This window comes from Amphibalanus amphitrite, unplaced genomic scaffold (genome assembly GCF_019059575.1).
Source record: "Amphibalanus amphitrite isolate SeventyFive unplaced genomic scaffold, NRLGWU_Aamphi_draft 002243F_arrow, whole genome shotgun sequence".
In the NCBI taxonomy this organism is placed as follows: Eukaryota; Metazoa; Arthropoda; class Thecostraca; order Balanomorpha; family Balanidae; genus Amphibalanus; species Amphibalanus amphitrite.
In genome coordinates, this window is record NW_024883731.1 from 758 (window position 1) to 27264 (window position 26507).

The 26507-nt window shown below is 46.8% G+C and overlaps 1 protein-coding gene across 1 annotated transcript; it reads left to right on the forward strand.

Annotated features, from left to right (window-relative positions):
* Positions 1 to 17442: 17442 nt before the first annotated feature.
* Positions 17443 to 19156, forward strand: LOC122376684 (neurotrophin 1-like). The gene is made up of 3 exons (XM_043356592.1): positions 17443 to 17541; positions 17904 to 17978; positions 18255 to 19156. The coding sequence occupies exons 1-3, from the start codon at positions 17527 to 17529 to the stop codon at positions 18846 to 18848; spliced, it is 684 nt and encodes a 227-aa protein (XP_043212527.1). The 5' UTR covers positions 17443 to 17526; the 3' UTR covers positions 18849 to 19156.
* The last annotated feature ends 7351 nt before the right edge of the window (positions 19157 to 26507 follow it).

Genomic DNA, 26507 nt, shown 5'->3' on the forward strand with positions numbered 1-26507 from the left:
ATAAGAATTATCAGTGATCGACGCTCAGGGGTTGAGGACTGGTAACTACAAGAGAAAACAAGAGAAAACGACGAAAAAAACAAGCTGTGAACCATGCGAAGTAGTTTAATCGGCATTGTGGTTCGCTATAGATGTACCGAAATTTGATATATAATTAATAAATCCACCCTCGGCCCTCGAACCGCCCCAAGGCAGCTGAAGGACGTCTATGATCGTTGTGGGAAGGTCGCAGCCCCGCTGATTCGCTTCAATGAGCGCAAATGACACTGTATCCGCGCTATCGAATTAACTGTCAATTCAGGGTGCGACTGGCGGGCGGGTGTTGTTTCAATGATCGGACTATAATCATGGGAGATGTCGGGAAGGCTTTGCTGCCCTGGGTGAGTTTGTGTCGATGGCGAGTAGGCTCATAAATGAGACATATAAAAATGATGGTAAATGTTTGTCTTAATCATGTTCGGTCTGGGTCAATGCTGAGCAAGAAGGCTTCGTTTGTTTGTTATGACAAATATGCGAGGAACAACAATCACGTTACAAGTGATAATTCACCGCAGAGATACCATGTTTCTATCAGACACTCGACGTACAGACGTGCAGTGTGCATCCATTTTCGGTCGAGTTATGCGCCAGAAATGTCTCCACGCCTGTTGTTTAGCGGTATTGCTCCACCAACAGCTGTCAACATCGCCCTATTATGGAGCAGTCAGCTGATCGGGCGGCCGCAAGCCACAAATGACGTCACCGAGGGTACTGATGGGCAGGCAGCTGACAAAAACCATACGGCGGCATAAATTGTCCCTTGGCTGTCCTACGTAATATGGCGCGGTGTCGACATATTCGGTGGTGCATGGAGGCAGAACTGGGCGAGCAGACACCGCGATTGGAATGAAATTATGAGCCAAACGGCAGACTGACTGACAGACTGACAGATTGACGTCCAGGTATAGGTACAGTCGCAAGCAAACACATAGATGGGTCGGCTCGTTCAGCCGATTAGGTTATGATTGAGCAAGGACTTTGCGACTATTAATAGGTAGTGTTTGCTCGTGCCTTGGCAAAGCCGATAACAGCTGAATGTAAGTCTGTGTCAATAGCTGCTCTTTTAGACGTAAATGTATCCATTTTGAAAGTTTTCTTTCGTAAGTTTCCTTGCAAGGCACTTTAAATTCACATTTTTAACCACACAATAACATTCTCTTGTTATGAAGTGGTTGAAAATTTGAGGGGCTCGTTCCACTACCAACAAATAAGTACCAGTAAAACGCCTTTTGGGCGAAGAACGAGCGAGCGAGATAGTGAGCCCTGCACGTGCGGAAGGGCGAGAGGATACTTCCAACGGGGCTTGTGCAAAGCACCCTTCTAACCCGTCGCTAGCGGTGTGCCAAATTTGAGCGCAATCGGCCCAGCCGTTCCTGAGATCTGGAATTGCCATTCTGCACGTGCGCACGTGCAAACGGGGTCCAAACTGACTTTTTCACGGCACCCCACTTACCGTTCCCCAACCGTGTACCAAATTTGAGCGCAATCGGCCCTGCCGTTCTCGAGATCTGGAAGCGCCCCCTGCACGTGCACACGTGCAGTAGCACCCTAACCGCAACACATGGGAATGCATTGCCTGGTGGGTGCCTACCTGTATGCCAAGTTTCAGCGAAATCGCCCCAGTAATTACCGAGTTATTGAAATGTGAACAAATTTGGCACCTCTTCTTTTTGTATTTTGCACGTGCAGTGGGGGGTCACTCACATAGATCAAGAGTATCCGACCTTTGGTAGAACGGATGCAGCTACCCCACAGAAATTACCGCAGGACAATCACCCAAGCGGCTGCTGAGATATGAGCCTCTCAAAATCACTACATCTGCAAAACAGCTTGAACACCCTTGACTTTTCACGTGGCACGTGCCACGACGGTCACTGAGATGTGTCAAAAGTAGTCAATTACGGGGTAGAAGGGATGGGCCTACCCAGCAAAAAAGACCGCAGGCAAATCGGTCTAGCGGTTGCTGAGATATAAGCCTCTCAAAAACGTTACAGGCCGGGCCGGGCCGGGCCGCTCATACTGATATTTTTCCGTTATATTGAAAAGACTTCGCTTCCCTCGCTGCGCTCGCTCGCTCGTAATCATTCTATTTTAGCGCTTATTATTCATCCCACCCTCCCAAAACTAAGCCAATGATAGAAGAAAAATGACACGGTATAGGTGCAGACTCATCATCAACGAGAATTGAATTAAATTAGCCCACTAATGCTTTTTTCACTACACCTACACGTCCGACCTTCCCAGCTATCAATGGCATCACCATGACCATACCAAAACGAAGAAAACCCAACCGTCAAATAGACGTCGATATCCACTCCGCTGAGACAATAGCGCCGCGCCGACCACTGATTTCGTAAGCGGCGCGTCGGTGGCGTTTGTGGCGCGCAGTGCTGCGCCACACTCGTCATTGCCGTGTCATAAGTGGGTCATTGAATCGGGTCTGCCTTGAGGCAGTGAGACGATAGCTGTGATGTACGCCCCACCCCTCCTGCCACCCAGAGGTGGGAGTGGTAGCGCCTATGGCTATCGGGGGGGGGGGGGGGTCGTCGTGATCGACATGAAGCTGGTGCACCAATTTCAATGTGTGCCACCGAGACGCGAGTAAAACCGATGACAAATGGCCGGACCCGGCCCTGCAGATAGGCGATCGTAATTTTAGAAAAGGCCTTGCCGTATCAAACTATCATCTACAGGGTGGAAAGTAATTACGCGAACATGTATTTTCTTACAATTTCGCCCGTCAGTGGAGATTTTCTATGAGCGCGGGCTGTTATGGAACATGACTGGTCGTGTTTGTTGTCGCCTCATCTAACAAAAGTGACCTTACTTTGAAAAATGACTTGGAAGGTCTACAACACCTCTCGGCTTCGAGTGGTGCTGACGCCATACGCTGCTCAAGACCAAAATGGGCAAAGAGCTCAATTTGAAGTTGCCAGGGAAAGCGTTTGTGATTATTTTGGCTGGACTGGTGCGGAAGGGACTCGGAACGGTCTCGGCACCAGTATTACTCAATTACACCTTTGGTTGAAGCATAATAAAACTTAAGAGGACTTAAAAAGCAAAGCCGATGGCGGCAGTAAAACCTCGGCGAATTCAGGCGCCGAATGGGTGGTCACCATTTCCGCGACCAAACGACAACAGTCGACCCGAAAACAGGCGAAATGGCTTACTTTGGCCGGGTACCCGATCTAAGATATCACGATTCATACATAAATCCGTGAAAATTCGAAAATCAAGCCGTACAAACAATCGAGATGGCCAAAATTCATGAATTAACAGCAGGATTGTCAATTTAAGTTTTCTAAAGACCGCCAAACCTGAACAGAGGAGGACAGGCAGCTGGCTTTGTGGCTGGGTGAGACATCTTCGAAGCTTTTTCATCCGTCAAACCTGCAGAACAACGCGTTGGGGGCTGCTGATGCGTCCGACGTCCCGCCCGTCCCAACCTTCAAACATCCGGCAAAGGAACACTCATCAGCGTGTTATGAGCGCCCGGATGGTGTCAAAATTGCATGTAGTGACCAACAAGGCCACCAAAAATAAAGTATACAACTAGTGGAACATCCTTCCAGACGAGTCTCTTTATCTAATCCAGCAATGCACCAAAAGGGGCCAAATGATTGAGCGCACTTTTGTGCCCGACGCAAAGAAACTCTTCTTCATGATTGATAAAGTCCTTCCTCTCACGGCCAAAAAGACGCAAGACTGGTGCTTTGAGAACCCGTTCTTCTTCTGGGTATATAATGGTCAATCTGGGAATAGCCCAGACCCCAATTTGATCAAAAATATCCAGGCGACTCTTCAGGAGAGCGTCTAAGAGCTGCTAGTAGCCACCAACATCGATTGCCTCACCAGACAGCTCCAGGAGGCGTGGACTAAGCTTTGGCCAACAGAGCTTGACATGCTCATGTCAATTATGCCTGAACGCCTTTGTCAGTGTATCGCACATAAATAGGAATATATGAAAAGATGAAATTTTCATGTTACCGCCGCTTTTTCCATTGCTATAAGACGAAAAAGTATGTTCGCGTAATTACTTTCCACCCTGTAGTGGCCTCAATGCCGACAATGTAGAACAGGGTAAGTGGGTTATAAGTGGTGAAAGAAATACCCAATTTGGCATGAATCTGTAGGTATTTGATGGTCGTCAGCAAAAAATTGCAACAGCTGATTGTGGCAACGGACCACAACCGAAAAAGCAAAAAGTGAAGAAAGAGCAGTGAAAATCGTTCTTGGACCAAGACATGATCCAGTTGTCAGGATGTTGTCAGGAAAAATGATTTATCATATAATCTATGATGCAATATGTAGAGAAGGTTTCAGTAATACCTTGTTTTTTTATAAAGGAACATCGTCAAAAATAAAATCACACCTCGTAAAACCTAGACCCTGATTCAATATACCAGTGTTTCCTTTGACAACACAAATTATAAAAATCATCACATTCACGCTATCGCTTTTGAGCTCCTCACAAGACACAAATATGCATCATAACGGCATCCTTTGGGAACCAACTGAAAATGAGTGAATATGAATCAGGAATGGTAAAACTTCTTAGTTACATATCCGCAGATTAATGCCTAAAAGAAATACTTTGTTGCATGTGTTTACAAATTCTTCTCACCTTTACGGTTTACCCTACCATTGGTAGGGAGTTTAGCACCCCCCTTCCCAACAATGTACATGCATACTCCGCAAAGCCCGCGAGTAAAAATCAAATCCACCATCGTCGATAGAAAAGGAACTCAGCATAACCTCAGTACGGCAAACCCCCGACCTTGTAATGTTTATCCCTCGCACGACCAGGCCATTTCTCATAACACGAACGACCGGGGGGGGGGTTGTTACGACCCCCCCTGGCGTTTCGAAACGGAAGGTCGTAGAGCTTAGCGGAAAAAACCAACGGATTGCTCTCAACGAGATCTCGCAATTGGTGGTATATTTTTTGGTCCTAGGTCAACATTTGACCTACTTATGACCGGTCAAATGTCAAATTTTCCGAAAAAATCAAACTTTTTCAACTTTCCGCGGCGATTGCGGCAAAACGGTGGGGGATATCGACTTGAAACCTTCACTATCGTGTTCCTTGATCAATTCTCTATCGTTTGGTATGTATTTCGTTTCCCTAGCTCTAAAAATGGCGCGTTGGGAGCGCCGGAAGTCGGCAAGGTCACAGTCGGCGGCAGAAATTTGAAAAATCAAAATTTAAATTTTTGAAATCTGATTGTATTTTTGGATTTGGGAGGTCCATTTGCTCCCTATAGAAGCTAATATTGCTGCATATTCCCATTGAGGTGACAAGAATTAGCAAAATAGTGGTTCGGGCGCTTTCAAAAATAGTACCGGACGCTGTTCCTCTTGTGACGTCATAGCTCCGTGACCTGACCTGACCCGGTCAATTTCCTTGCACCACACGATAGCCAATGCTTGCCCCAACATGCATGGGAAGTTTCATCATGATCCATCAAACAATGTGGGTATCACCGGCAGAAAACCTAGGGATTCGGCGCACACGTTTGGTAACTGTCGGCCGGAGGCTGTACGTCTTATGACGTCATAACTCCGTGACCTGACATGACCCGATCAATTTTTTTCGGAAAAAGATGCGCAAAGGTTGCCCCAGAGGGTATTGAAAATTTCAGCCCGCTACGACAAGCCGTTTAGCGGGCACTTCGAAAAAACCTCAGGGGGGGGGGGGGGGGTTGATACAACCCCCCAGGCGTTCTAGGGTTATAGATAATCAAATGGTTACTAAACACCAACAGCTGACTAGCCAGCTGCCGTGCTACCAAATGGTGCGGTGTTACCAAATGATCCAGGGCTACCAAATAACCGTCTGGAGGACGGGGAGAAAGTGAGTGTGGTCCTCGTCGGACAGATGTTCCCACAATTATCGACGTCACCGGCTGATCGCTCTCTGGACCTGGAGTAGTAAAGGAATCTTGCTGTGGACGGTCGAGGACGCTTAGGGCGTCTCGGATCTGCGGGGTGGCTCTCCAAGCCGACGAGATGGTCTTCCAAGCCAACGATGTGACTTCCAAGCCGGCGTGGTTTCTTTCGAAGCCTTTCCAAGCCTGCGGGGTGGCTTTCTGACTTACCAAGGAGGCTTCGGCTCTGTGGGGTTGCTGTGCAAGAAGAAGAGGTGGCTTTTCATGGCCCAAGCCGTTGTGGTGGCTTCCCGAATCAATATTAAGTCTTCGGATCTGTGTGGTGGCTCTCCAAGCCGAGGTGGCTTCCAAAGCCGGCGTGGTTTCTTTGCAAGCCGTCGCAACGGCTACCTGAATTGCCGCGGAGACTTTGGCTATGTGAGGTGGCTCTTCAAGTCAACCAGATGACTTTCCAGTGGTCCAAGCCGTCTTGGTGGCTTCTCAACTCAACGGGTTGGCTTTCCAAGCCAACGAGGTGACTTCAGCTCTGCGCAGCGACTGTAGCTCTCTGAAGTGGCTTTACTCTTTACACTCATTGACAAGTGCCTATAAGGTGCCTACAAGTGCCTGCCTATAAGTTATAGTTCTAGAAATTTCCGGTTCTGTGAGGCAGTCGGATGAGCTTTTAATGACGTATTTTAGGAAAGAAAGGGTCGTTAATAGCGAAGGCTCACGTGTTGCACGTTAATTTATGCGTGATAGTAGAACAACGTTTATACCGTCCTGCAAAAATCAGGCACCTTGGTGTTAAATATCTCAAACTTATTGTGGTACATCGTTGTGTAATTTACGCTTCAGCTGAGGTTTCCTCAGCTCATCAACTTCATTGTCAAGTAGTGCGATCACCTACATTGTAACCTCAAAGTCTATACAAGTTGATCTTAATTCGAACGGTAAGTTTATACGATGGCAACATTAACAAGGTTGCTATCAACATGCACGAAACACAGCCAGCGCTCGACCACGCCCTCCCTTCTGTATCTCTCGTCTCTCTGGTTATGGTTGCATCATATGAACCAGCTATGGACTTCGGGATGCACAGTGGTGACCATGATTATTGGGGCTCAGAGGTATCGGGCGCGGCCCAGTGGCCGATGGGCTGGGGGGGGGGGGGGTAGAGGACGCGCCCCAGTGGCCTGACACAGTAGCCGCAAGGGCTGTCTAGGGGGTGTACTTTGATGGGATCGCAGACGGAGTCGATACATAATTTGACTGACGATGACTGTCATGTCTTGAGTTGGCAACAAAGCCAATCTGATTGGAACTAATTGGTTATTATAGGGTAGCAGTAGCACTGTCTAATCGGTTAAATATATAATCAAGCATATTTGTGAACGAAAAATACACTTTTGATTGCATTATTGGGTGTAGCTTTGTACGGATGTTAATGGTATGGGAAGATGGTCCACTCCAGCCCTTAGCAGTTCTCTTTCATTTTTGCTTTTATGCGCAGTATTTCTAAGCGTTTTGGGAGTCTATATGGAAAAGTGTTTTCGATATGGGTACCCTAAAAATGCAATGAATTCGTTCCAGAAAAGCTTTACTAACATATTCCCACAAGAAAGCAATTGCAAGGGAATCAGTGCTATGACACTTTTTTATTTCTGCCGCCATCGGTGACGAAAGCGTCCTGAATGATTGAGGGTGGCAGATGTGACATCACCCGTGACGTAATCATTTGTAATGATGGCGGTCTACATCGAGCACCTGGCGCCATTATAGTTCGTCGTCCTGCGCAAGCGGCGTACATTTTGTAGTAGCAAGAGTAGCAAGAGTAGTAGCAAGAGTAAGAGTCCACTCATAGATCTATAACAATGATACCTATGCTTTTGTCAATCGAAACCGGGCGTTAGATCGCATTGTATAGAAGCATCTTATGACCATTTACAATGCCATCCACGAGTACGGCGAGAACTACAAGGATTTTTCCCAGGTCGGAAAAAGTTTTGGAACTGAGGAAAGTTCTGGCCTCTGAAGAATACCTAGAGGTTCAAACACTCGGCGCTCCTCCTGTCCCTCTCTCTCTCTCTCTCTCTCTCTCTCTCTCTCTCTCTCTCTCTCTCTCTCTCTCTCTCTCTCTCTCTCTCTCTCTCTCTCTCTCTCTCTCTCTCTCTCTCTCTCTCTCTCCCCTCTCTCCCCCATCACGAAGCACGGTCTCGACAGCTCTGTACTCATGTCAACCCTAACCTAGAAATCCGTGCCAATCTGCATCTAGCACACCTGTCCCAAATCAGACCATCTCTTGCCGACCACACCCCAGCCGAGCCCCCATCTGCCAGACACCCCTCCCCCCTCCCCCCCGTGGGCGGCGGCCCCGGCCGTCTGCGCCAGTGAGATGTGAGGTGAGCTTGTAGCCCCGGGCGGTAGGTCGCCGTGCACTAAAGAGCAGAGATGACCCCGGTGAGAGGGGTGTGGCCGCCACACCCCCGGGGAGAGGGAGGGGGGGGCTCGTCAGGGCCTCTGAAGGTACGGGAGGCTGCTGAGGATCGCAGGTTCGTTATTAGTTCTAAGATAATTTATTGATATTTCGTTATTAGATAATTAGAATAGAAATAGATTACTAAATATAAATATATAGTATAAATATATGATATAAATATATAAGTATATAAATAAATAGAATAATAAAATAGAATTAGATAATTCGTTATTAGCTCCATACGATACGTCTAGAAAACACTCAGCTCACGCATACCTACAAGACAAAAAAAAAAATATGAGACAGAGGAGACATTAGTAAGGTCAAAGACCGTGCAAAAAGAGAAAAAGACTTCAATGGAACATTTGAGCTCCAAGCAATCGGCGTATATCGACGTGGAGTGTCCACCGTCCACCGTCCACCGTCCACCGTCCACCGTCCACCGTCCACCGCTTCCACCGTCGACAGTCCACCGCTCTCCTACCCTCCCCATGGCGCTGCTGCCGCCAGCGGTGATTTACACGATCCCGACCCGTCTCCACCCTGTGTATTAGTGAGAACTCGTGAGGCATAACCCGTGATTTCTGAGCTCGTCGTGCTCAGGTCGTCCTACTCTGGCCACCCGGGCCTCGGGTCAGGGTTAGGGAGGTGCAGGGCGTGTCCCAGGTGGGCAGGGGCGGGGTGTCAGCTGACTGGGGAGGAAGGAGAGCAGAGGGGAGGAGAGGAGAGGAGAGGAGAGGAGAGGGAATGGTGGAGTAGAAGAGAGAAGAGGAAAACAATAACTAAGGGACACAGCTTAGACGAGGAAAGAGGTAAAATTTGTTAACAAATTGGTAGATGTAGAAGTTTATAAATTTATAACGTAATAACGTTACAGTGCTAGAAAGAGCACGAAAAAAGGAAATAAAGACAGAATGACAGAACCGGTAAGCTTTCATGAAGAAGAGAATATAAAAAGCGGTGGAAGAGAACAAAAGAATTAGGAAGGGGAGTGATAAGTTGAGGAAGGAGAAGGAAGGTGGATGGAAAGGGCACGCATCGTGGATCTAAATCGCTGCGACTTAGTAACGCTGAGTCGCTGAGTTGGGCAGATTGGATTGAGCTGTATGACAAGACCATTGGGAGCATTGGGACCATTGAGCTGTCTGACAAGACCATTGGGACCATTGGGACCATTGAGCTGTCTCACAAGACCACTGGGAGACCGCTGCACCGTTGATTTCCTTTACTATCGGAGCTTTTAAAGACCACATTCGTTTAGATAGTTCGTGCTTTTATAAATACAAACATATTGCACAGGAGGGGTAGATAGGCGTTAGGACAGAGCAGGGGACATTGGAACACCTAATGCGGCCTCCAGTCGGTGCTTCGTTGAGACTCGGCCATCCCGAGGGCTGAATAACAGGGAAACGTCCACCGAACCACGCTTGGTGCCGTTGTGACGGCCTCTCTGAATATTCGCAGCAGTATACCTCTGAAAAAAAAAAATGGAACAGAGGCCAGTTTCACCAACAAAAAATAGACGGATTAGAAGAGTCAGACATTTTGTTTTTCTCAACGACAATGACAATCCAAAAAACAATGTAATAAGATCAGACGTTTCGACAACAAAGTGACGAAGGCACCTTGTTGTCGAAACGTCTGATCTTATTACATTGTTTTTTTTGGATTGTCATTGTCGTTGAGAAAAACAAAAAAATAGACGGCTGTGATTATTTTTTGACAAAACGATAGTCTCAAAATGTCATTTACTGCTGAAAATGACTTGAAAAATGCAACAACTTAGCTTTCAAGTGCTATATTATTTGGTCAGCAATTACCTTTTTCACCTCTTAATTGGATTTATAGACTATCGTTTTGTCAAAAAATAATCGCAACCGTCTGTTTTTTGTTGGTGAAACTGGCCTCAGGTTGAATCTGATAGGCGAAGCTGATGGCTCTAATTCTATATGTCGACTCTGAAAGAAGCTGACGAAGGCTCAAGCCTCTCGATCCGGAAGGTGTTGGTTTACGGCCCTGCAGCGTCCTTCTACTACTCAACTCATCGACTCACTGCCCCGGTGAGCTGACTCGCCCTCTATGTGCTTGACCGTGACAATTTCAACGAGCACCCACACCAACAATGTCGCAACCAAATACCGAGCATAGTAATTTCACCCTTGACAACACGCGGGCGGCTGGGTGGCGGCCACGGCGGCCGCCGCTCTCCAACACAGCGCTAATGACCGAGACGAAATGGTCGAGAATCGCATGCACTGCCGCTGTTGTCTTCAGCGTTATGAGTAATGAGTGGTCTAACAGTGCTCTCATAAACCCATCACAATGCCAATGATTTTCCACTGATGGATCCCACAATGGTATCCGCACGGGTTTTAGAGGTCAGTTACCGCAACGGTGTCGAATTAGGGCTAACTGCTAAACAGAGACCAGTGCTAAACGAATAATTGCTGGTTGTGAAATTATTGTTTCAAGAAATCATCCATAATTCCTCGCCATTCTTCTTTTTATTCGCTACAGTGAGAAAATATTCCGTATGCCTTCTTTCTGACAAGTGTAAAATGTATTTATTACGGTTGGATAATCGGCATTTGAGCATTTCTCCAATGATTCATGAATGAAGCTGCATGGACCGGACATATTTAGCTGTCGGATGACTCACGCGATCTTATACAAATATAATAATAGCCGCTTTCACGTCGGGCTATCTGGCGAGTGCTACTAATTTGACCAAATCTGAACCGAATCTCTTTTAAAATAAATATCTTCATATAATGAAATTATTTCAGTGTTTTAATCGAAAATAATGTCTGATAATTTGAAAAATGAGGTATAAAAGCATCTGTGCAAGCCAAATTGGTAATTTTAAAGAAACACAATGAACCTTATGTGACTAAATCTGCACCAAATCCAGGGGCGCGGGAACTACTTTCAGACTGGGGGGGGGGGGGCACACCATGATAGAGATCAACATAGGGTACCCCCAAATTTAGTTTTCTCGCCGGTTTTAGGCCACTTATTTTTCATCCCTTGGCTTTTTCAACAAAAAGGAAAACATTTGAAAAAAGTGCGGTATTCCGTCTTAACCCTCGCATGTGTGCGGCGTTTGCCAGCTTCTAATGTGTAGGGGGGGGGGGTCGGTTGGACCCCCCCTTGCCGTTTGGCCCCTGATCGAGCTAGAGCTTCGCGGAAAAAACGAGCGTGTTGCCCGTGACGAGAGGAAGCCGATGATACCCAATTTTAAGGTCCTAGGTCATTGGTTGACCTTCCAGGTCAGGTCAATGACCCAAGGTCGGGAAAATCGGGACCTGTTAGAAAGTCGTAAAGTGTGGCTGCTAAGGGGTTTTTCGGGGTGCTGATCACGAATATCGTGTTAGTTTTGATCACAGATGATGTCTTTAAGCATTTAGACCAGGTCGGGTCAGGTCAGGTCAGGTCAACCAGTAGGCGTCGTGACGGGTATTCGTATTACGTGTCAACCGCCTCTGACAGCTTCGTAACATGTTACGAAGTCACCAAAACTACTTCGTAAATGTTTAAATGGTTGCTAAATTCGAATTCAGCTCAAAAAACTAGCCTAGAAACATGTAAAACTCGAAAAAGTGAACCGAGGTCACCAAAGGTCAATGACCTGACCTGACCTTCAGGTGACCTTGACACCCACCCTAATGCATGGGAGCAACATCAAATCACATGTTTGAACGTTTGAAACCACGAAAAGCTTGCAAACGCGCGGCTAATGCGAGCCGACATACGCGGAATCGCGATTCCGGCCAAACATGGTCTCGGAAAAGAGGTCACAGGTCAAAGGTCATTGGGGTCAGGGTCATGAAATTTTCAGGGTAGGTGTAAAATTGATCAATGTGAGGGTACTGAAAGTTTCGTCGCGATCGGCCGCTTTTTACGCGAGTTATTCGCGAAAAACCATGGGGGGGGGTCCATCCGACCCCCCCCCCCCCTACACATGCGAGGGTTAACCCTCGCCGGCACAGGGTGGGGGTGGGGGTTGATGCAACCCCCCCCCCCTTAAGGTTTTTCGCGAATGACTCGCGTACAAAGCGGCCGATCGCGACGAAACTTTCAGTACCCTCGCATTGATCAATTTTACACCTACCCTGAAAATTTCATGACCCTGACCCCAATGACCTTTGACCTGTGACCTCTTTTCTGTGACCATGTTTGGCCGAAATCGCGGTTCGGCGCATGTCGGCTCGCATTAGCCGCGCGTTTGCAAGCTTTTCGTGGTTTCAAACGTTCAAACATGTGATTTGATGTTGCCCCCATGCATTAGGGTGGGTGTCAAGGTCACCTGAAGGTCAGGTCAGGTCATTGACCTTTGGTGACCTCGGGTGACCTCGGTTCACTTTTTCGAGTTTTACATGTTTCTAGGCTAGTTTTGGAGGTGAATTCGAATTTAGCAACCATTTGAACATTTACGAAGTGGTTTTGGTGCCTTCGTAACATGTTACGAAGCTGTCCGAGGCGGTTGACACGTATTACGAATACCCGTCACAGCCCCTACCGGTTGACCTGACCTGACCTGACCCGACCTGGTCTAAATGCTTAAAGACATCATCTCAGATAAAAACTAACACGATATTCGTGATCAGCACCCCGGAAAACCACTTAGCAGCCACACTTTACGACTTTCTAACAGGTACCGATTTTCCCGGTTTTCGGGTCATTGACCTGACCTGGAAGGTCACCCGATGACCTAGGACCTTAAAATTGGGTATCATCGGCTTCCTCTCGTGACGGGCAACACGCTCGTTTTTTCCGCGAAGCTCTAGCTCGATCAGGGGCCAAACGCGAGGGGGGTCGTACCCCCCCCCCCTTGTGCCGTCGAAGGACTCAAAATGGCCTGTGCCGGCGAGGGTTAACACGCGCAGTGGAAGGGTTGCCAGTACTACGCCCAGTGGAAGGGGGGGGCGGATGTCGCCCCCCCCTAAGATCTCAGCTCCCACTGGAGCTAGAAAGGCGAAATTTGGAGGGTAGATGAGGGCTATGGGGAAGTCTGTTGTGTGTGAATTTCATGACCCTAGGTCAATATCTTCAAGGTCAAATGAGGTCAAATGTGGTCAAATCTGCCATATGAGCGACTTTTTTGCGTTTACACGCCGATAACTCAAAAAGTTACCGGCCGATTTTCTTTTTTCTTTCACTATACGAAAGACCAAACATTTGTGAGTATGTAAGGTGAATTTCTAGTTAATCCAACAATGAATATGGCAGTTAGAAGTCTGCTAAGGGTAAGATGTCGCCGGCTGAAGCGGGATCGGCCGACGCGGGAAACGCGGCAATCACAGTTTTGTGTTTACACACTCATAACTCAAGTTGTTACCGGCCGATTTTCAAAATTCTTTGACCATATGATTGCCTGTACATTTCTCAGTCTTCTCACCAAATTTGACGCGAATCTGATATAATCAGCGGTAAGGAGCGCGATGTAAAGACGGAACCGTCCCGCCCCGGCACAGTCTACAATTCAGGCGGCGCGTAACGGCTAGCGCCGGCCGCCGCGCCGCCGCGCCGCCGCGCCGCCGCGGCGGCAGGATGTTTGACTTTACATCGCTCTTACTAGAAAAGTTATGAACCGATTTTCTTATTTCTTGCACGAGAAGATCCGCAATTCAATTCTGGGCAGGTAGCCAAAATTTCACATTAATATTTTGTTTGCGGCGCGAGTTATTGGCGAAAAACAGGAGGGGTGGGCGAAATCCGCCCCCCCCCCTTCCACTGCGCGTGTTAAAGTTGTGGGGACACCGCCCCCACGGCCCTAAAGTTAGGGGGGCAAGCTGCCCCCACTGCCCCCCGGTTCCCGCGCCCATGACCAAATCTGCACCTAATCTGCACCAAATGTGTACCAGATGGCCTCGTGAAGACGGCTAATATTTACCCATTGCATGACTCACACGATGTTATACAAATGAAATAGTAACGCAAAAATTCACCCACTGACTCATTCCTAGTACCGGCACGGGGCCGGTGGCCGGGTGACTTAACACCAATGAGTGTCATTGTGGTGAGAGTCTGATTATCCCAACCCAGTTACACTCGGCACAGTCCTTTGGTGTAGCCTTCACGCAAGGTCATGGAAATTACCGGCGGTATTTAATAGCGGTCCTGTAATTAGGGACTCAACGACGCACAGGGTGCGATTCGCATGACCCTGCCCGTAGCCGGGGAGGGGGGGGATGAATCATGGTTAGATTGCCACTAAAAAGTCGTACGACTTCAGGTAATTTTCACCAGCTATCGATGCGCTTGGGAGGTGTGATAACTTTATGTCTTCGATGTGTTCCGACTTTGGGAACAAGATAGCGAGAAGAAAAAACAAGAAAAGATAACCTATTGTACGTCAAATGCTGGGAAATACTTTTCGATGAAAATAAAATAAATGCAATGGTACCACAATCAAGTGTTTCTCCAAAACCACTATATTACATACAATACATACAAGCATTACATTAGGTACATGAGTAATGCGGTTGAATCGTATTTGATGCCTCATAATAAATGAGCATTTATATCATGAACCACAAACAAGACAATCTTGTCCACAAAGATCAATAAAACCTACCACGAGTGTAGAGCCAATGAATCTAGAACCCCCTATGTCTGGAATCCCTATGCGTCTAGAGGCTAGAGTCCTCTGATCTGACCTCAAACCATAACAGACCTAGCCGACGGGAGGCTCGCTTCTACGGACCCCAGAGCCACTAAATGACCGCAAAGCGGTGGCGCAACGCAAAATGAACTCCAATGGCTCATAATCATCCAGCCTTCTGCCCGCGGTGGAGAACAATTATCCCCGTAATTTATTGATCTAACACTCATCGCGTGCCCACAGCAGTAGTCGGTCTGCTCCCGAACTTATCTGATAGCGGGGAGCTCGGCTATTCCGAGCGAGTAGGTGCTGGTTGGGATTAGAGCGACTTGCAAAACTGACAATCGATTTGGGTGATGAACCTTGCAAAATTGGAGCGAAATACTCCCAGCGTGTACCTGTTAGATCGATAGTGATCTACTACAGTCTGATGAACGTATGCAAAGATGAAGTTGAAGCGCCTTGAGCCATTTTGCATGCATTTTGGACTTTGGTCATTGCAGATAGACCGAAGTAACATTAAGGCTAGTGGTAAGGTCATTAGTTTTTTTGTGGCGAAGATCCAAGGCCTTCAATCATTATCACACGAACCATGGCTCTATATGTGTTGCCGTTCCCTCCAGGTCCATAAGCGATAATGGAATGGCTTCTGGGGGAGCGATAGCAATGCGACTCTCAGGGGTGCATACGATAAAATGCCAAATTTTCTTTTTGTTTTTTTTTTTTGGCAGCCTGCAAGCTCATAACTAACTCGATGAGGGCAACTCAACTTTAGTAACAACTGTTGTTACTAAAGTTGAGTGAAGTGCATTGACATGGCGGACACTGGACATTAAAATATTTGTTATCAGGCTCGTGCAGCAATCATCGCTGTGCTGTAATTTCGCATGATCACGTTAAACGTTTCCCCAGAATAGATTGTAAAAATGAGTGGCAATGCCGATTAACGGATATCGGGCGCCGATATTGGTGTGATAATCACTACGTTTCCATGACACGTCTAAATCGATTTAGCGAAATTTCACGTGCGTTTTTCTCGGAAACTATTTAACTTATGCAACAAATGAGCGTATATATGGTTTTAGCTAGCACCTAATCCTATATTTACATTTTCAAATTAGGTACGCCTAAATGGAGATGGAGCAAATCCATTTTTCAAAATCGGTTTAGGTTGTGCCATGGAAACGTAGCCAATTTGGAGTAAAAAGGGAAGAGAAAAATGAATCTTGTGATTTTCTACTGAAAACGAAGGCTTAAACCCTCGCCGGCACAGGGGGGGGGGGGGGGGTGATGCAACCCCCTAAGGTTTTTCGCGAATAACTCGCGTAAAAAGCGGCCGATCGCAACGAAACTTTCAGTACCCTCGCATTGATCAATTTTACACCTACCCTAAAATTTCATGACCCTGACCCAAATGACCTTTGACCTGTGACCTCTTTTCCAAGACCATGTTTGGCCGGAATCGCGATTCGGCGTACAAGCTTTTCGTGGTTTCAAACGTTCAAACATGTGATTTGATGTTGCTCCCATACATCAGGGTAGGTGTCAAGGTCACCTGAAGGTTAGGTCAGGTCATTGACCTTTGGTGATCTCGGTTCACTATTTCGAGTTTTACATGTTTCTGGGCTAGTTTTTGGAGCTGAATTCGAATTTAGCAACCACTTGAACATTTACGAAGTAGTTTTGGTGCCTTCGTAACATGTTACGAAGCTGTCAGAGGCAGTTGGCACGTATTACGAATACCCGTCATGACCCCTACCGGTTGACCTGACCTGACCTGATCCGACCTGGTCTAAATGCTTAAAGAAATCATCTCTGATCAAAACTAACACGATATTCGTGATCAGCACCCCGGAAAACCCCATAGCAGCCACACTTTACGACTTTCTAACAGGTCCCGATTTCCCCGATTTTCGGGTCATCGACCTGACCTGGAAGGTCCCGATGGCCTAGGACCTTAAAATTGGGTATCATCGGCTTCCTCTCGTGACGGGCAGCACGCTCGTTTTTTCCGCGAAGCTCTAGCTCGATCAGGGGCCAAACGCGAGGGGGAGGGGGTCGTACATACCAACCCCCCTTGTGCCGTCGAAGGACGCATAAAATGGCCTGTGCCGGCGAGGGTTAAAAGGTAAACTAATATAAAGAAAAAACTTAAAACTGAATACCTAAAAACTAATTAAATAACTAAAATTAAAAAAAAATACTTAAGAAAACTTTAAAAATGGAGCGGACAGCAAATGCCAACTTTCATAAAGATCACATTCACCAGTGACAACTGGTTCAATCAGTTCATATGAGCGCATGCCGCGACTGTGTTTCAACGCGGTACGGCTAGCGTCCATCGGTTTACTACGACGAGCCGCCCGTCGGCATAGACCCACCCCTCTTTCACCGGACCAAGGCCGGCTCTACTACAAACGACGGGCGGCTACTGCGCATGCGCCGACAGCAGAGGCCGTGTATATAAGGTGAGTGGCGACTGCAGACGGCAGAGTCAAACCGTCTCAGCTCCTTTTTCCACTTCTCCCAGTGACGTCATGGCTATGAGACTGGTGAGTGGTTTGGGATTGACTGCTATTGCTTGTAACTCCGAAATGAACTTATTAAATAGTTCTGTAATCATTAGAAGAATAATAATCAAAGGTATTTGAAAGATCATAACAATTTTGTACTAGCCTCCAGGTGTTTCTCAAGGGCTCTTCCTTTGCCCACAACTATTTATACTGAATCCAGCTTATAGTGCTACAAAATTTTCATTTTAGTCTGTCCGTGCAGCCATCTTGCATCCCTTACAATTCTATTTGACTGTTGTTTCAAATTCTATAAGCTCTAAAAACCTCATTGTTTTGTAAAGAAATGTGCGAAAGATCTCCCTTCAGCTCTAACAATGCTGTTATCTTTTCATCTTTTTCAGATCAGTGTGCTGGCGTGTGTGGCTGCGGCCACGGCCAGCCATCCTCCCCCGTACGGACACCCCGCGCCCCACTATGTAAGTGAAACTTTGAATTCCATACGTGACACGATATCGAACTTCAAGGAACGGTTATGTGCTACTAAACACCATCCAGCATAACATCTTTTCATGAGGGGCATTCTTGTTTATCTTCTCACCCTTCACGAAGTTCATCTTATTTTTTCAATGGTATTCAAAACAAAATTTCATGGCAAAGGTCGAAAGTCGAAAGAGAGTCGTAACGAGTTTGGTTGCCAAATAGACCATGAATGGCCATTAATTTATTTTTATTCTTTTATTTCTGTGTTTCAGGGCGGCTACCAGCAGCAGCACTACTGCGACCCGACGGCGGCGCCGGCCTGCGCGGCCAACTCGTCCCTCACCTACTGCCTCGAGGACGCCGAGTACCCGGCCTACGAGATCAAGGCGGCCATCTCGCAGGACCACCTGTTCGCCAAAAAGTACGCCGACATCGGCACCCAGTCGGCCGACGACCTGGTCGACGGCCTGAGCGCCGAGCAGGAGTCGGCCTTCGACTACGGCTACTACACGGGCTCGTCCAAGGGCGACAGTCCGTTCGACGTGACCCACTGGGCTGGCCCGGCCGGCTACATCTGCCCCAGTGACGTGGCCTACGCGCAGCCGCGCCGCGCCCAGAACGTGGCCGGCGAGTGGCGCGTCATCGTCAACGACGTGCACTACTACACGCAGACGGCCCGGCTGGAGACGTGCCTGCACCCGGACGCCGCCTGCCGCGCGCTGGCGCCCTGCTACAAGAGCAAGTGCACCCAGAAGTACATCTACCACCGCATGCTCTCGTACGACCCGTGCGACCCGTACAAGGGCCTGTTCATCGACATCTACCGGCTGCCGGCCGCCTGCAGCTGCCACGTGCCCGCCCTCTGATTGGCTCACGCCGCCGCTGACGTCACTGACCTCTGGCCGGTCACGTGACTGGCGAGGAGCAGCGAGCGCCACTGCTGATGAGCCCAGCGGCCAGTCCGGCTGAGATCTGCTCCCCCCAGAGACTGCCGCCGTGCCGCCGGCCGAGACACCGCAGCTCGAGCCGCTGGGTTTGTATGTCTGTGTGTGCGCGCGCGCCGCTCACCGCCCGTGTGTGAAGGCCCTCTGTCCCTCTGTCTTTCTGCTGTCCTATCCCTCACCTGAGGAAACACATATATACAAAAATACGCAATAAAAAGAGCATAACAGAACGCGACGTTTTTTTCGCGGGAGAGAGTGAGTGAGGGAAATGGGAACCGAAGTGACACTGTCAGTAGACAAACATACCACCAGCAGTATTACAGAACACAATGTCGATAAATAAGGAATGGGTTAACAAAATGAAAAAAATAAACATAACCATCATTTCGATCATTGATGCTAGTGGTAAGGTCATAAGTTTGTTTTTTTATTTGGCGAAGATCCAACGTCTTCAATCATTATCACAGGAACCATGGCTCTATATGTGTTGCCGTTCCCTTCAGATCCAGAAGCGCTAATGGAATGGGTTCTGGGCGAGCGATAGCAATGCGATTCTCAGGGCTGCATCCGATAAAACGCCAAATTTTCTTTTTGTCTTTTGGTAGCCTGCAAGTGCATAACTAACTCGATGATGGCAAGTGCGAGCCTGAGTAAAAAAAAAAAAAAAACTATTCCAGGAAAGTCAATGTACGATGGCAGTAGCGGCGGAACACCTTCAATTAAAGGGACCCTCCCACCTTTAAAAAGTGTATGAATTGGCATGAAAGTGATGTCGCTCGGTTCAGAAAGAGCGAAAACGAATATCTACCAAATTTCACCGAAAAATATTCACCGGTTTTCAAGATATTAGACTTTTACTTTTGTTTACTTTTTTTGGGATCTCCGCTGTTTCTAGCGACTTTATTTTAGAAGTGCGGCGTTTGCGGCAGATGTTGCGCGCAAATAGCATATACCACCGCGTGCTACAAAACGTTTTAGTCAAACATTTAAAAATCGTTAGATATTTGTGCTGACGTCACACATTCAGAGGGGTATTCCTAAGCATTAGCCCCTCTGAATCAAAATGCTGCAATTTTGAAATTCAATATTTCCGATTTAAGGCATTTCTCGATGTTGTGAGTGCCAAAACCGGTAATTGTGAGCCAGGGACCCCATTTTGGCTATCTCAACTCAAATCTAATGTTAAGGTGGGAGGGTCCCTTTAACCCGCGCCCCGTTGCGCTCTGCCGAGCAACGCGCCCCGTTGGGGGGGGGGCATTTTGGCCCCCCCCCCTAAGATCTCGAGAACCACGCAACCTAGCGACAAGCGGCAAACGGTGTTGGATAGCCCTATCAGGGAACTACCTTGTGACCCAATTTTATTGACCTAGGTCAAACCGATGACGTCACAGGTCAGGTCAAAAGTCTAATTTTCACCGTTTACAGGCATTTCAAGAAATGCGTTGTAAAATCGAGTAAAATGCATTTCATTGAAAATCGTCGATGGGGAAATGTTCTTCAAACACATATTTTGCTATTTGAGGTCACTGATACCAGGTCAGGTCACAGAGGTCAGGTCACTGGGGGGTCACAATATGAAAGTGTCGTGTGATACATGTTTTATGGTCCATTTTACATGACAAATGCGATTATGTGGGTCAGGCAGCCTTTGGGGCCAGCTTAGGTCACGTTTTGGTCAAGGTCAGGTCAAGGTCAGGTTAAGGTCAGGTCAAATTAGGTCAAATTTCAAAGTTAATATTTTTGCATAAAATGGGTATCGAATCGATGCAACTCGTCACGAGGAGTTCAATGGTGGTCTTTGTTTTGCCGTACGTGGTCTAGAATCGCTAAAAATTGAGTTCAAATATTTGACGTCATCATTTTTGAACAGATTTTCCGCTATAACTTGGTCAAAAAGCAAGATATCGATCTGAAATTTGGTATGTATATAGAAGAGCGCAGGAACTATCACATATATTCCTTTTTTCGAAATTCGGATTTTTTTTATTTTTTTTTTAGTTTTTCTAAAAAAATCAATTTTTTGATTTTTTTTGGGGTCAAAAACCCAAAATTTTGAAAACCCGGGATAGCAGTTTTGTAGCGCCGCTTTTTTTCTACTAAACCATATAAAGAACTTTGAAATTTCTTGATAACTGTAGGTTTGGTGAGCGTTTCAAGATTGCATGTTTTTTGCTCATTTTTGCTCGAACATGATCTCAGTTGGACCTCAATAACTCCTGACCTAGGGTGACCTAGGACTTGAAATTTGGTGTGAAGGTGTCAAATTGATGCCCGGGAAGGTTTTAAAAATTTGGCGGCGCTGCGCGCCGCCGTTTTCTTGCTATTCAGGAAAAACCACAGTGGGGGGCCAAAATGACCCCCCAACGGGGCGAGGGTTAAGGGGGGGGGGGCACTGCCGACTTTTGGTCCCATTCTTTCCATGCAACACCCATAGGGCTAATGTTAAAATGCCAAAATCAAAGGGGGCACGGTGCCCCGGTGCCCGGCCCGTTCCGCCGCCCACACACACACACACTGGGGATGGTTAATCCGCCTGCGATTTTTTGTCATACGGTCATTTTTTTCGGTCATCAAACTTTTCACCTTCGTATTTAGTATTGCTGCTTATTGCTCGTCTTTACACTTACTGTGAAAAACAAACGCAATAAGTTCATCGATTAAGTCACCTGGCTCATGAAAAAGTTTTTAACAGTCCTATCAAGGCTGAAGTATTTGAACGGGTAACTTTTCCTTTCAAAATAGTATGAGGTCATACCAATTAACATTTCTACATCTACATCCTAGTTTTCAATTTCGACGAAAGGCTACGTCAGTTTTCAGGTCGCGTGACCCTTCATCCCAATAACATTTCATTGTGTGGAGATCAGTTAACCCTATTAGTGGCAGGGGGGTTGTTTTTATCCACCCCTCAGGTTTTTCGAAAATATCTCCGAAACCGATGAAGGTACGATGCTGAAATTTTTTGACTTTTCCTAAAACTAAATTGGGCACATTCCCTGAAAATTTCAAGTTCATAACTTTACCAGGGGCGGCTCCAGAGCACTGGGAATTGGGGGTCCTATTCGTGAAGCGAGTCATTTGGGCGAAGATCACGATGCTGCACCAGTTTTACGAACAGTGAATGAAAGGTATCATGTGATAACATATACAAAGTTATTGTACATCCTCTTTTGACACGTTTTTGCTATAATAGGTGGATCCAGGCGTCCAAAAAGGGGGGTTATTTTTTACCTCCCAACATATGTGCCCTGACACCGCCTATGCATGACCAATACAATTTTAGTCGTTCTCTCATAAGAAAATTGTAACATAACAAGACCATTGCCACCCTTTTTAGAAACAGTACCAACAAAAACCTTATTTACTATACTTTTTGTGTACCCCCAATCTCAATGATCTCTGTATCCGCCTATGATTTTTGAAAATGCATATTTTTAGGATCCATGTGAATTCCTGGTTCATTCTCTATCGATCGGCAAAAGTTGCGTTAAGATTGGTTCAGAAACCTGGCCGTGATAAACAGTCTAAAATGTATCTGCAATTTGCCCGTTTTTACCCTCCTCTACCCCCCTATTGACATTTTTTTTTTTTTTTAGAAATGTAGATCTCGTTGAGCCAAATCGAATGTCGTTTGAATTTTGAAATTCGGCCGGTTAGATCTCGAGATATCAAGGGGGGGGGGGTCGTAAACAGCCCCCCCCCCTGCCACTAATATGGGGTAGCCAGGAGCCTGCCACTAATAGGGTTAAGTTCTAGGTGTCATTAACAGGTTTTATAAAGGGTGGTCGATCAACTCAGCTGCTATTTGAACTACTTGGTCAATATTTGACCTTCCCCTGAGGTCATATTTTGACATCATAGAAACATGGTCATTCTTGACACCATGGGAACCGTCTCGTTGGAAGGAATAAGATGGTGAGCCTACATTTTCAATAACTAGGGGAAGTTGGGGCAATGCCGGAGTTGGGGCAAAGCCGAAATTCGAGATATTTCGAAAACCGTAAGACATGGATGCCACCTGTCAGTGATGCTCTGAAGCTAAAAGTGACTACAATTATCGCATGTTTGTTACGAGTCGTCATTCGGAATACTTCGGCTGTGAGGGCGCCAAGAGCGTTTTCAAGGTATGCGCCTTTGAAGCTGCATTTCTTACTCATTATGCTACCGTTTGTCTGGCCAATTCGATCAAGTAATCTTCAGCATGTCTTTGCATAAGTGTGCTGCCTATTTGAAATTTATACGGCACGTTGAAAAGTTATGGGCCTGCAAATGAAAGTATGGCTGGCTGGGGTAATGCCGAAAACGTGCAATTACGCACGTTAAAGCACGCTACGTGGACTTTACTGCTGTAGAATAGCAACGCGAATTTTTAGTCACACAAATTACACTTTCAATCGACACAGCGGCCTGTTACCTATATGGAATCATTTACCTGGCATTTTCTTATTATATCACACAATTATAACTTCCAGTGTGCACCAAGCGTCCTCAAGCTCTTAAAACGCGTGTCAGCTTTGATAAATTCTGGATAAAGTTTGAGATAAAGTGGCAAAACATCAATGTCGGCATTCCCCGTAGATCATTTCTCCCGTTTTCGGCTTTCCCCGCAGTCCGGGGCAACGCCGAAAAAGTCACTTCTTTTATATTTTTAGTTTGTGCGCTTAACGGTATGCGAATTCATCAAATGCGCCTGGTATGTTTGAAAGGCAAAAGACTGGCCTCTCGAATGACGCCAACAAGAATAGCTTATGTTGTCTATCTTGCGTGCTACGGGCGTCAGAAAAAAAGTATTCGGCGTTCCCCCAACTTCCCCTACATTTGTATTTGTATTTCACATTTGTGCCCTCAGGTCATCTTCGTATCAAATGCTTGGCTGAAAAATACCTCATAAGGTATTTTTCAGCCAAACATTTGATACGAAGAAAACAATTGTGAAACGTCTGTCAGGGTCCCGACTCCCGAGATAAATTGAAATTTAACCCTCGCACCGACGGGAGGGGGGCGGATATCCGCCCCCCCTGAGTTTTTTTCGCGAATAGCGGGAAAACCGCGGCGCGTAGCGCCGCGAAATTTGGTATGACTATAACCTCATCAATTTTACACATGATGTGCAAGTTTGAACCTCCTACCTTTTAAGGTCAGGTCACCAGGTCACTTTGAATGACCCAACCTCAAGTCACTTTTTTGCAACTTTGTCACCGTGCCAGAGCTACAGTAGATGTCGGAGGCCTTTGAACGTCGCAGGATATTATTAAGTCATTAGTAGCTACAATATGTATATCTCAGAATTTTGATATCGATGACCTAAGGTCAGGTCAATTTCGCGACCTCCCCATTATAAGTCAATGGGGGAAAAATCAACTCCCTGTTTTTACCACTAAAACGGGTCGGAATGGCCCCATATACCATACATGACTTCATATACGATCAACCTTCACTACCTTGAGGTCTGTTTTGCTGTTGGGCAGCTGTGAGGTCATGTGACGTCATCAAAGGTCACCAAAGGTTTTTGGCCAATAACTCCGTACAGGAACAAGATACAGACGCGTGGATGGTCTCATTGTGTTCAGCTCGTCAAGACGCATCGAATGATATACATGATGACCTCGAGGTCACGTGACCTGAGGTCAACCTTTGACCTTGACCTTTCGAGGTCAACATATATATATATTTTTCGATGCGGATTGACGAGAGGATCACGATGATGCCCTTAGTTTGTTCCTATCTTGACTAATTCGAAAGTTATTCGAGAAAAACTCTTTCCATATCTAGCGCCGCCATTTTGACTTTTTCGACCCCTGTGACGTCATCTTTGACCTGACCTGAAAATGACCTTAGTAAAAATTGTAGATCTTGACCGTGCGTATCCGATGCCGTTTACCGCTTGTCGCTATCTTGCTTCGTTCTCGAGATCTCAGGGGGGCGGTCATCCGCCCCCCCCCCCGTCGCACTATGGTTGGAAACGGCCTCACGGATGGCCGTGGGCAATCTCGGAATATATGTATATTTGGGGTGTCATTCTGTTGGAAATTGATGAAATGTTTTGAATTGGGCAGAAAAAATTATTTAGTTGCGCATTTAGTCTCCATTATTGTACGTGGAATCGGGAGTTTCTGAGAGTGGCTTTTTTGGTGCGCCGTCAAAGGTTTAAACAACCGCGCTGGTGATAGCATGTGGAGTACCTCCATGACGTTGTAAAACTGGATTATTATATATCAAAATAATCCTTGTTATGTTGGCTATCGAGTGGAGTGACTCTTTTTCCCATGCGTGTTCAAAATCAGGAACGGCATTGCATTCTGTTTGCAGTGTCACCACAGCAATATTTGCAAAATTACGTTTATGTTTCATTGGACATACAAAAAGTTCTCCATCGACCTCCATTGAGCTTTTTGGCAGAATAAGTCTCTGTTCAATTCTGCGTAAGGGGAACGTAAAAGCAGACTGCGCACTTGTGCGCAAAATCGTCCGTGAAGCTTCATCTCCCGAGGCGTACCTACCCGTCGCTTCGTTAGCACCAGGTCGGCTCGTCAGTCTTGCAATCGCTTATCCTTATAAATGATGGTAAGAAGCAGGGTTGCGGAGTCGTGGTGGAGCCAAATCCGACTCCGACTACGACTCCGACTCCTGACTCGTTGCCATGACTCCGGCCGACTCTGTCTCCGACTCCGGACCCCTGCCAGTGTTTCGGAGTCGTGATGGAGCTGTTCCGATTCGGACCGACTCCGACTTCCACTGCGGGCTCCTGACCGACCCCGACTCCGACTCCGACTCCTGGCTCGTTGCCACGACTCTGGGCGACTCTGGCTCCGACTCCGACTCTGACTCCGACTCTGACTTCGACTCCGCACCCCTCGTAAGAAGTAACTGCTCGCCGCTGCACCTGGAGTATGGATATCGTGCAAACGTGTATGGATATCCTGGAGTATGGATATGGATATCCACCGACAGAGCAGACATACAGACATGCTGTAAACGCCATTACACTGCCAATACCATGGCAAATCAAATGGCTATCTATGGTTTTTGATCATCGTTCTACATTTCCCAAAATCTTGAACTGAATGTTGGCAATTTCTCGTGACTACTTCACGACCATGATGCATGCATTTCTGAAATTGATCTTTTTTCAACCAGCTACGTACTCGTATGATAAAATGAATGTCACCATCGTGTTCTACGCCCAAAAGTACCCATAAAACATGTGTCATGCATGGGCTGCGAATAGGTACCAGTTTTAATTTTCGGGGTTATGTGCTTACCTGATTGACCTGACTTTGACCCTGGCCAGTGGCCTATGTTTGACTGACCCCTACATTGATCTGACACTCTTTTAGCACTTATATGAAGGGTTGTGACAGTTGTGACAGATTGTTTAGGACCAACTGATGACTGAATTTATTTAGGACCAACTGATGACGATATAATCGAAACGCGAAACGCGAGGCACCGATTGCGAGGTTCTAAAGTCCATGCTACTGAAAACCCGATTTCAAGTGTTTGACCTGACCTTGACCCGACCTGTGACCTCGAAATTCAACTTTAAAGTATTCATGTGAATCGTCTCGTCGCGTTCTTCTT

What these genes read in the sequence shown, in the direction of transcription:
- LOC122376684 (XM_043356592.1), top strand. An exon ending in GACACCCCGCGCCCCACTAT is followed by an intron (nt 17,979 to 18,254) that starts GTAAGTGAAACT and finishes TCTGTGTTTCAG; the next exon opens with GGCGGCTACCAGCAGCAGCA.